We start from the raw sequence: 12,024 nt of genomic DNA on the forward strand, positions 1-12,024 counted from the left end.
TTATAAAGCAAATTTGGAGCGCCCGGACCGGAGCAGGAGGGGACAGAGAAGAAGAGAAAAGGAAACGGGGGGGGGGCGAGAGGGGACAAAAACAAAAAAAAGAGAGACAAGAGACAAGGACAACAGCAGCAACAACAACAATTGTGACAGAACAACAGAAACATACCGAACGACATCAGCAAATAAATGTCCGTGACAACTATAAAGACGAACAAGGATAAAGGACAAATCAATATCAACAACCACAATGACAAAGCTGTCAATGACAATCAGACATAATAGCAGTCATGAAATGATGACCTATGACAGTGATCACAATGACAATACTGCATTGAAACAGTCGCACACAATAGCAGTCATGAAATGATGAATTATGATAGTGATTACCATGATAATACCGCATTGAAACAGTCACACATAACTGTAGTAATGAAATGATTATCCATGATAGTGAATAGAATCAAAGTTACTGTAATGCACATCATTGTAAAAAAAAAAAAAATACATATACACACATATATACATACATACACATACATAAATACATATATACATATATATATATATATATATATATATATATATATATATATATATATATATATATACACATATATACCGCACATACACACATATATATATATAGTCATACTGCTGAAATCACCGTCGCTGTAATAAAACCAACAACATAATAACACCCTGGATAACTCAGTGAGTAATGTGGGGAAGTACGTATGTACTGTGAGTGTGCATATGTACAGGTATCTCTGTATGTAAGGAAGACTTCATATATATATAAAGGTGCAGGAATGTGTGGGCGTGTGATTGTCACTGAGAGTGCATGAAAGGAAAGGGGCCGCCTTCCACCTCCCAGAGAGCCCCGCCCCAAATAGCAAGGCCGGGCCCCGGCCGCCAGAAGGCCACCAGGCCCATAGGGGCAGGCAGCACAAAGAACAGTGCCCCAAGAGCCAGCCCAGAGAGCCCCCCCCCCCCGGGAAGACCAGTAAGGGGCCGAAGAGAGGTAATCCCAGCCAAGGACAGGGCGCCAGCGGGCCGGAGGACTGCCAACCCCCGAGACCAGCGAGAGATCACACCCCACAAAGGCAGACGGGTACCGGGGGCCACAAACCGGCAGGCCCAGAGACGCCTCCACAGCTGGAAAGAAGCCCGCCCGCGCCGGAAGCGCCAATTCTCCCCCACCGCCACCCCCACCCCCAGGGAGCGGAGCCCGGCCCGCCCCGGGCCAACCCCCGCCCGACCCCCGACACAGGGCCGCCCCGCCAAGGGATGCAGGAGGCACACCCTCCACCCACCCGGCGGAGGCACGGGCGGCAGAGATGTATCGCCCAGCACCTGACCCCACGGAGCAAACCCCTGTATGCCCCCCCCCAAATAAATAACTAAAATAAATAAATAAATAAAAATACACACACGCACGCACATACACACTCCTACGCACCCACACACACGCACATAAACGCTCCTACGCACAAACACACCCCTATGCGCACGCTCATACACACTCTTACTTACTCAAGCGCGCACACACACACACACACACACACACACACACACACACACACACACACACAGTGGTCGACTGCCCGACACCCGGAAGCCCCACCCTATCCCCCGTTGGTAACCCAAGGAGCAGCGGAGCCGGGGACCCCGGGGTCCCAGACATACGATTCAGAACCCAGGGGCGGAGAGCGCAGACTGCCGGGGAGCAGGAAGACACCCGGCCACACCCCCCCAGCGGTAGGACGCCGCCAGCGAGGCAGACAGGGGAGTCAGCGAGGAGGAGAGCGGGAAACCGAGCAGGCAGGCGGGAAAACGGGCGAGCAGCCAGGCGAACCACCACACAGCGCCAACCGAGACCCGCGGGCCAGCAAACCCCGAAGAGAGAGCGGGAGCACCACACCCCAAGCCGCAGGGAGGCCAAGCACCAGCGCCGAGAAGGCGAGACCAGCAGCCGACCAGCCGACGGCCCCCACATACCACCAGAAGCCAGACCAGCCACATGCCACCAGAGCCGACAGCGCACCACCCGCGCACCGGAGCCCCACCCCCGACAAGCCCACAGACAGACCGGGGGAGGCGAGGACACAGACAGCGGCCCGGCAGCGCACAAAGCGCAACGGCGACAGACGCCCAAGCGCCCGGCAGAGCACGACCCCCCCCAGCGAGCCCGGCCCCAGGGCACCCGCCCCCCCACCCCCACCCCGCCACCCAGGCCCACAGTACCCGCAAGCATGACCAAGCCCCAACCCACCAGCTGGCCCGGCGCCCCAGCAGCCGCCACAGCGCAGCAACCACCGGCCGCCGCGACAGCACACGGGCCACCCGAAGCACCAGCACCGCCCCCCGGAGACCGCCGAACCCGCCCCAAGAGCGCAGAGGCGCCCGCGGCACGTGTCAGTCCAGGGGGGGCACCGCAAGCCGCCCCCCCCGGCGCAAGCCCCGGCATCAACAGGCCCCAGAGGGCCACCCCAGGGAAGGGCAGGCGAACCAGACAAGGGCACCCCACAGGCCAGGCCGCCCCGGGCGAGCCACCGCGACGGCCAGGCCCCCGGCCACACCGCCGACCCTGGCGGGCAGACGCCGAGGTGCACGAGGCACCCCAATCCAGCCCGCCCCACCCGTGTATGTGATAAGGTGTGATAGTGTCTATGATGCAATTAAAAAAAATAAATAAATAAATAAAATAAAATAAAAGAGGATGGTGTATCTGTGTGCATGTATATGGAGTGTATGTGGATGATAGCTAATGATGCAATTAAAATCGGGGGACAGCTGCCGCTCGGAGGGCCCCTCACCTGGCCAGCCCCCCCAAACCCTAAGTGTCTACTCTGCGATTAAAATTGGGGGGCAACAGGTCAGTGGCACAGCAGGAGCAAAGGAGCCCCGCAAGGCAGCTCCCCTCCCCAATCACGCCCGACCGTAGGCCACCCCCCAATGTCCTATATATATGTGAGGTGGTGCAGTGGCACAGGAAGGACGGGGGCCCCACACCCCAACGCCGCCCAAACCGAGCAGGGGGGGGACCAAGGACACATGACCGACCGGCCGCCCACCACAGCCCAGGCTCGGGCGTGCCGCAGGACACACCACAGGCCCTACCCGGCCCGCCAGGATGCCCAGTCCGGCCCACCCAACCCCCCAGAGGCGATACCCCCAGTGCCCCCCAACACCGGAGCCCCACCGGAGGTAGCGTTCACAGCGCCACCCCCAAACCGCCAAACACCACGGACAAGCCACACGCCCCCAAGGCAGATCCGACCGCCACCAGGACAGCGGGAGCCGCGCCCACGCGCCCCCCGCATACCACCACGGCCGGCAAGGGAGCAACACCACGACGACCACAAGAGCACCGGACCCCACATAGAGCGGAGCACGGCCGCACCCACGAAGCACGCAGGCCAGAGGCGCCAGGGAGGGACAGAGAAGCAAGCACCGCACGACCGGGCCCGCGAGAGGAGCGGCCCCCGCCCGGCGCCCAAGCAGATGCCCCCGCCCGCCCCGCCCACCGCCACGCCACAGACCGGCCACCGCCCCACCCCCCGCCCATCCACCAACACGCCAAGGGGGAAACCCCGGAGGGAGGGAGACAACCGCCGGCCCGGAAGCAAGGACCAGCCCGACACCAGCAGGCAGCAGGGACCGCCCGCCAGCCCCCCGCCAGCCCGACCCCCAAGCCCCCGGCCAAAGCCACCCCCCGACCGCCCCACCCCGGAGCAAGCATCCTCCCGCCGATCCCGGGAAGCACCACGCAGATGGACACCACGCCGCCCGCCCCACCGCGCAACCCGCCCACGGCCCCCACACGCCCCACCCACCGAGCCACAGCGGCCCCGTCCCTGAGGGGAGAAAGCAAGGGATCCCCCCCACCCCAGCACCACGCACCCCCCACCCCGAGCCCAAACCGCACATCCGCGACCCCCACCTCCGCGCCCCCCGTCACCCGGGGGACAGCCACAGGCGCCGGAGGATAACAGGCAGCTCCCACCTATCACACATACACCACACACATAAATCAGCGAAATAAAATAAAATAAAATAATTTTTAAAAAAAATAAAATAAAAATAAATAAATAAAAAGGGGCAACCCAAACCACCCTCCCACCCAGGGGAGATGGCTCCGCGGGGGCAGCCGGGCTCAGGCACCCGCGCCCCCACCAGGGGGAGAGGCCGGCCCCCACACCCCACACCGGACGGCCCCACGCGGCAGCCGAGCAGGAGGGCCCAGGGCAGTCCCCGCCCCACCCCCAGAGGCAGAGGAGGCGAGGGAGAGCCAGCGCCACCAGCCGCACACGGGCCCCCCCAGCAGCAGTAGGCGCCCGGCACCAGCAGGATGCAGCACCCCATCCACCCACCACCATATATAATTTAACAAGAAAACTACAAAAACAACAACAAAAAAATCTGCAGTAATTTTACAAGAATAATGTCAAAATATTAAGAGAAAAAAGTTGTAATCTAACGGGAAAAAGTCGTAATTTTACGACAATAACGTCATGATAAACTAATATTATGAGGGGGAAAAAAATTATTTTAGTAGCATACAGTTGAAATATTAAAGAAAAAATATGTTAATTTAAAAAAGTTGTAATATTATGAGAAACACACAAAATAAAATATATACAGTAAGTCAGCATGTTGGCCACACAGTCAGGAGATCGAGAAGAATCTCCGCTTGGGCATTTCTGTGTGGAGTTTGCATGTTCTCCCCGTGTGTGCGTGGGTTTTCTCCGGGTACTCCGGTTTCCTCCCACATCCAAAAACATGCAGGTGAGGTTAATTGGCGACTCTAAATTGTCCATAGGTATGAATGTGAGTGGGAATGGTTGTTTGTCTATATGTGCCCTGTGATTGGCTGGCGACCAGTCCAGGGTGTACCCCGCTTCTCACCCAAAGCCAGCTGGGATAGGCTCCAGCATACCCCCGCCAATTAAGGATAAGCGGCATAGATGAATAGGTTGAGGGCGGAAAAAAGGATATAATATTATGATGGGAATGAAGTCAAAATATATTAATAAATTCATAATATTACAAAAAGAAAATGTAGAAAGATTATTTAAGATATATAAGGTCATATATTTGGTTGCACATTTGCTGTTTTTTTTTTGCTTTTTTATAACACTTATTTCTGTCCAGATCTGCATTAATTGTAACAATGATGGATGTGGATTTGCAGCCCGTCAAAAGACTCCCAAAGCAACAGGTGACACGGAAACACGACAGCCATTCCAGCCAAACAGAAACAGAAGCCTGAAGAAAGTCGGTTCCGGAAAAGGCAGTTAATAAAACCAAGAACTAAACAAAACAAAAATAACAGTGCTTTTGGGGAGGAGCACGCTGGTTGTGTTCCTTACCCTCTGGAGGGCTGGCTGGGTGAGGTCTCATACTGGTACAGGCCCTGGTGTGGCTGCATGTCCACTGGCATCGGCGCTCAGAGGCCCGCTGCTCGCCTTATGCTGACAACCTGACAGAAGAAAAAGACACAGAAGGATACGATCAGGGCTTGGCCCAGCGCAACCTAAACAAAGCAAAGCTGACTAAAATATACCACAGCAGAAAAGACAAAAACAATTGTGGGCCAGAAGATGGATGTGTAGGATGTTAATAACACAGCAAACAGCTGAGTTTATTTTCAAACGCAGCGCTAAATACCTTCAATTACAAGTAGAAGGAAAGTAGGAATTATAGAAGCACAATTCAACGTAGACTCCGGACTGGATGTCAACAACCAGCAGGATTTTACATGCAATGACAAAATGACAAAAACGTAAACTTGGAAGAATAATGTTGTATATTTGCAAGAATGTCATGTTTTTGTGAAAATAGTTCAAGAAAAGTCTGTTTAAAAAAAAGAAGTTATTATTTTTTTATGAGAAAAAGTCATAATATAACTCACAACACAACTTACTAGAACGTATAAGAATTTTTAAAAAAAGTCAGACTTTTCACAAAACAGAACAAGTCCCAATATGCGTGTGACGGATGAGACAAGAAACTTTTCAACGTGAAGAATTCAAGTTGAAAAGTTGCGTGCTTTTGGAATGAAAGTCGTATGTCATATATTTTTGTGAAAATGTTGTTTTTTTTTAAAGATGCAAATTTTCAAGAAAAAAGTCATGAGAGAATAAAAAACATACAGTAAATGTAAAAAAAAGTGTCAAAAGAATAAATGTCAGAAACATACAAGTCATATAATTTTGTGAAGTCAAGTCGTAAATGTTGCGCAATGTGGTGTAAACAAAAAGAATAGGAGTGTAAAGGTGCTTATAGGGGTGCTATTTTAAGTCTATAGGGCTCTAATAGTAGTAAAAAACATATTTAGAATGACATAAACAGGTTTTCAATGCTCTAACTATGAAAATATTCGATTTAAAGAAATCCTACTTTGCCGAAAATTCACTTATCGCGGTTCGGTCGGGAACCAATTAACCGCGATAGATGAGCTAGACGAGATAGATAGACTGCATTTGAGAAAAAGTCGTAATATGTGAGTGTGACGGTAACAGATAAGAGTGTATACTTATGAATTCACAAGAATTAAAGTTGGAAACTTACGAGAATAAATTTAAAACAGAAACCGTACCACTATAAAGCTGTGTATTTTTCACAAAGACATATTTTTGTGGAAGAGTAATTTTTTAGTAAAGAAGAAGTCAAATATTTTTCAGAAAAAAGACTCATCATATGAGTGAGAGATTGGCGAATCATCTTAAGAGTGAAAATGAGCTCCGTAATTTCTAGGAAAAACACGACTAAATGTATAGGATTACAACTTTGATACTGTTCTCGAAAATGTACAACTTTTCTGGACAATGTGCCGTTTTTGGAGAAAAAACTGAACTTTTTCTTGCAAACACTTTATTTACACTTTATTCTCGTATGTTTACAACTTTAGCAATACTAATACTAGTTCTCATTGGTATGAGATACAGCAGATACATGAGGTGACCAAAATATGACGCAGTGCAGTTACAGTCCACTGCAAACTACCAGAATAATAAACGCAGCACCATTATCTCTGTACAGGATCTCATGAGACGAATCATCCGAAATGTATTGCTAGTGTTATGTCCAGCAACAGGACGCGTTGGTGCTGCTTCTTCCTCTAAACACCTCTGACCCGGCTTCTTGTGGAAGCAGACGATCGTATCGCCGACGTTCCCATGCGACAAGTGAGAAAAGTGGTGTCGGCTGAGGATGAAAGAGTGTGTGTTGTTGCCATGACTGTTATGTCGCTGCTGCACAAGTGTTAAAAGGGCAGCGGGGAGCTGTTTAAGCCTCAGAGGGATTGGTGTGTAAACTTAGCAAGTGGCTAAATGACACAGGAGGCCCTGGTGGTAATTGCATGTATGCGCCTTGGCTTGGGATGTATGGATGATAATTAGCTGCAAGTGCTAAATGGAGATCTCCACGGGCACTTCAGCTGTCCAAAACTCATAAATGCCATGAAGGGGCGCATACACACACACACACACACACACACACACACACGCACGTACGCACGCACACACCTGTCTGTCTCGCCAGGGTGTATGATAATATTGGAGTGCCCAACAAGTCTGCAAATACGGTGACACTATGATTGTGTTGCAGTGCGTAAGAGCAGTGGCAGGTGTGTATTAGCTGGACACTACAATGTGTGTGTGTGTGTTTGGTGTGATAAATGTGCTATTTGGTGTGAATAATGTAAATTGTTACTGAAGTAAATTGTTACTAATTAAACTAACTATATTATTATTATTATTATTATATCTGTTTACAAGGTGATGGTTGGTCTAATGCTTTAAAAATATATATTTTTTAATTTTATTGTTAGGTTTTAATGGTATCAAGATAAGTTACCGTAGTAGGAAATTAAAAAACTACTTTAATTTTTAAAAATGTATCAGAAAATATATCCATCCATCCATCCATCCATTCATCCATCCATCCATCCATCCATCCATCCATCCATCCATCCATCCATCCATCCATTCATCCATCCATCCATCCATCCATCCATCCATCCATCCATCCATCTATTCATCCATCCATCCATCCATCCATCCATCCATCCATCCATCTTCTATGCCGCTTATCCTCACTTGGGTTGCGGGTATGCTGGGGCTTATTCACAAAATATATAAAATGTAAAAAAAATAAAAACAAAAAGCTCATACATACAAACTGGACAGTTTACTAACCACATGACAGCAAAAAAAAAATCCCTACTTTGCTATTAAGATATCTAATTTAAAAAAAAATCATTGCATTCATTTATTTTTATGTACTTTTTCTTCTTATTTTATATGAATAATAACCTGTTACATGCCTGCTTTAATTTATTAAAAATGTTGATTTATTATCATTATTACCGGTTTGCAAGGTGATTTAATCTAATGCTTTTATCAATTTATTTATTTTTTTGTTTTCAGGTTTTAAAGGTATCAATATAAATGACTGTAGTAATTGTAAATAAATAAATAAATACCTAAAATAAGAATATATTACATATGAACGAGGCTATTTTCTAACCACATAATAGCAAAAAAGAAAACCCTACGTTGCTACTACAAGCATCTAATAAAACCTTGCAGTCTTGTATTTTGATGTACTTTTTATAAATGATTTTATTTCAGTGACGTGTAACATCCGTGCATTAATGTTGATTTAATATAGTTATTATTGCTTACAAGGTGTTTTTCAATTTTTCAATTTATTATTTTAGTTTTCAGGTTTTAAAGGTATCAATGTAAATTAGTTGTAAAAAAATCGAATAAACTAAGAACATATTACATATAAACAAGGCTATTTAGTAACCACATGATTGCAAAACAATCCCGACTTTGCTATTAAGAAACATCTAATAAAACAATTCATTTATTTTTATGTCCTCCTTCTTTTCTTTTATTTCAATAATGACTACATCTAACAATCCTACATTAATTTATAAATGAACTAATTTGATTTCTTTATTTATTTATTCATGTTGAGTTAATTTAATTATGTTTAGAATAAATATATATTAAATGTAATTCACTCTCGTGTTTTATCCGATTTTTACATTATTTTCGTTTTTGTTTGTTTACAGGTTTCATTTTTTTTCAGGTATTTTAATTGCTAAAAAAAATAATTAAATCCTGCTTTCCAACTAAAAAGTTCCTTGAAAAAGCATCTTTTATATATACAGCATATTTTATATATACAGTATATACTGTACCTATTTTGCCATTATTTATGCAGGTAGAGCTATTTGTTATTTTTCTTTATTTGATTTGATTTTTTATCTCATCTTATTAAATTCTCCCAAGAAACGGCTGAAGCTATACAGATAAAGATTGCTGATAAAATGGCACAATATACTGTATAAAAAGAGCAAAAGGTTATGCACTGTGCACTGTAGCAATCCTCAGAACATGCATATGTTCCACAATAAAAGTCTTTCTTTTTGAAAGACATTGTCCTATTTTTGGCCAATAAGTCCATGAGAAAGTGAGAGGGACTTTACCGGCCTGGGTAATTTTGTGGCACTGGCTTTGAGAGGGATCGGAGCAGCAGCATATTAAAACCCTCAGGGCCATAAATCACGTGCGACTAAACAAGTCCGCTTCACTGTGGCACAGCGACTTATGTTGCCTACCCAAATTTTACCAATTGGAAAGGAATGGATTCTGTCAGCACATGATCCTGCTTTCCGACATCATTATCAAGGTCCACATTTCAGAAACGTGCAAGCTAAATGCAAAGTGCAGTCGTCCTTGCTTACGGTTGGGAAGACTAAGAAGAGGCACACATGCAGCATCCTGGAATTTGACCATTGTGCTCTGATATCATTTATGTTGGGTAACATTTCCCTAAATCATTTGCCCTCCTTCCTGTGAGCGCAATGTCTCCAGAAAGGACAGCCATTTCCTCGGGTCGCTGATCACACGGGTCAAAGACATCCCAAAAACGCCCCATTGCATATCTTAACCTTGCACATTTTGCGTAAGATGTCACAAAGTAAGACTTTTTTGTCCTGTACAGAGCCTTGTGTCAATCCTGCTCCCAGTTGGGAATGTAAATACACAGCATGGGTGTTTACTGGATCGCCAAAATCAAATTTAAGCCGTCGAGTTGTTGCTGAATTTACACGACATAGATGAAGATCTTTCAGCTGCCGTCTTTAAAACGTCTGGTTGTCTTCTGTTGATGACGTTTCGTGGCTACAAACGTGTTCCCATTCATTTATCAAAAAGTGAATTTTAGTCAGGATCCCTCTACTGCTACTTTGCATCCACTTATTGCAGCGTCCTGATGTATGCGTCCTTAGAAGGCCTGGTTGTGGTATCATTGCATCATCTTTGATGGCAAATCCAATTGAAGAAAAAAGCTGAAATGTTGACACTAATAATGAATAACTCAAAGCTTTGGCTTTACATATATTTTAAATGTTTTTTAGCCTTTAAATAAAAGAAAAACACATATAGAAAAATCAGGGCTGCGTTAATGCGATAAGTTAACTTAACGGAAGTTCCCTTTAACGCCACTATTTTTTCACAATTAAATGTGCGCACGTCCTCCTGTTTGACCGTCGGCCCACATCGTATTTTGAGAAAAGTTCGTGTTAATGTTGAGCCACAAGCGGGAACCAATATTGAACAGGCACGGACAAATAAAAGGGTATTTTGAACGTTACCCATGGCTTTAAAGCAACTGTCGTTGTGAGTTGAGTTGTCACAGAGTCTCAAATGCCACTTGCTGGACTCAGATGGAGAAACTGCTGGAGCACAACAGGTATTTTTTCTTGTCTTTTATACAGTGCAACATTGGCATGTACGAGCATCCCAACTAAGGAGTGTTTTTTTTATTTACGAGCAGTCTCTCTGCTGCGACCTAACATTTGGGTTATGAGCTGCTAGTTAACGGCCGGCATAATCCAGGACAGCTATCTAGAGGGCTTCTATCACAAAGGCGGAAGTGAGTGAGCACACATGCAGCGCTAACTGAGATAGCAGGAAAGGCTCGTGCAGGAATTAATTTGTGTTATTATTATTATTTATTAGCGTTTGTGCTGTTTGTGAAATGTAAAACTTGTATTTTACAATACTTCCACGTTGTTGAAGTCACCAGACCAAGGAAAGTGTGATAAAATGTGTGTAAAAGAGTGTTTGGAAGTGAAGTATAAGCTATAGCCTGACTGCACTACAGTATATCTGCAAGGTCCTACTTCTGTAAACTACTGACTGTTTTTGAGCTTTACCACTTTATTTTTTGTAGGTTGTCAATATTTATTTTTCTGACACCCTGTTTTCATTTCACTTAGTTGTTGGGTTTTTTTTTGCAAACCTTTATTTGTTATGTTAGTTCACCTTACCAATGTCTGGTGTTTGTACATTTTGTGTGTTTTTTATACATTGAGGTCCATTTTGTGTTGATCTGTTTAAAAAAAATGATCCAGTCTCATGGTGATGGGTTTATTAAAGGCTTTAAAATGATCTTTCAAAGGCACACTTATTATGGATAAAAACATCTATCTGCTGTTAACTGTGATTAATTATGAGTTATTTAACTATGAACAAAATGTGATTAATCAGTATTAAACATTTTAATCGATTGACAGCCCTAATAAAAATATTGAAGCATGCGGCTCTCTCAAGAAAAAGTTTGGACACCCCTGCTCTAGTGTGTGATTCACCTTCTTCCCTGCCTGACCCCACTGCTTCGATATCCACGTACTTGGAGTATCAATACATTCTCGTCTTTTGCTCACACCAAGGTGTCTGCATTTTGGACTTCAGCCCACAACCCCAGTACCAATGCCTGACAGATTTGGTCCGTAAACATGGGACTCGCTTGAGAAGTACTTGCAGAGTGTGACAGCAGAACATGCCATGCATAGCACAAGAAGGCAGTGTGTGCCTCGTGCTGGGTGGAAGAATACGCAGCCACACTGAGGAAGAATACACCTTGCTTATTAGTTCACTTTTACACTTCATTATGTCCCCCAAGTGGCAGTGCGCCAAGGAAAAGGAAAGCCATCACAAT

At 45.6% G+C, this 12,024-nt stretch overlaps 1 protein-coding gene across 3 annotated transcripts in view; it reads right to left on the bottom strand.

Moving 5' to 3' along the window:
- gli1 (GLI family zinc finger 1) overlaps positions 1-12,024 on the bottom strand; it is an 82,775-nt gene that overhangs the window by 20,516 nt on the left and 50,235 nt on the right. For all 3 annotated transcript variants that reach the window (XM_054784044.1, XM_054784045.1, XM_054784046.1), the window contains one exon: positions 5,373-5,482. In XM_054784044.1, coding sequence (XP_054640019.1) covers positions 5,373-5,443 — 71 coding nt within the window. In that variant the 5' untranslated portion in view covers positions 5,444-5,482. The remainder of the gene's footprint in view (positions 1-5,372; positions 5,483-12,024) is intronic.

Source organism: Dunckerocampus dactyliophorus, chromosome 8 (genome assembly GCF_027744805.1).
Source record: "Dunckerocampus dactyliophorus isolate RoL2022-P2 chromosome 8, RoL_Ddac_1.1, whole genome shotgun sequence".
Lineage (NCBI taxonomy): Eukaryota > Metazoa > Chordata > Actinopteri > Syngnathiformes > Syngnathidae > Dunckerocampus > Dunckerocampus dactyliophorus.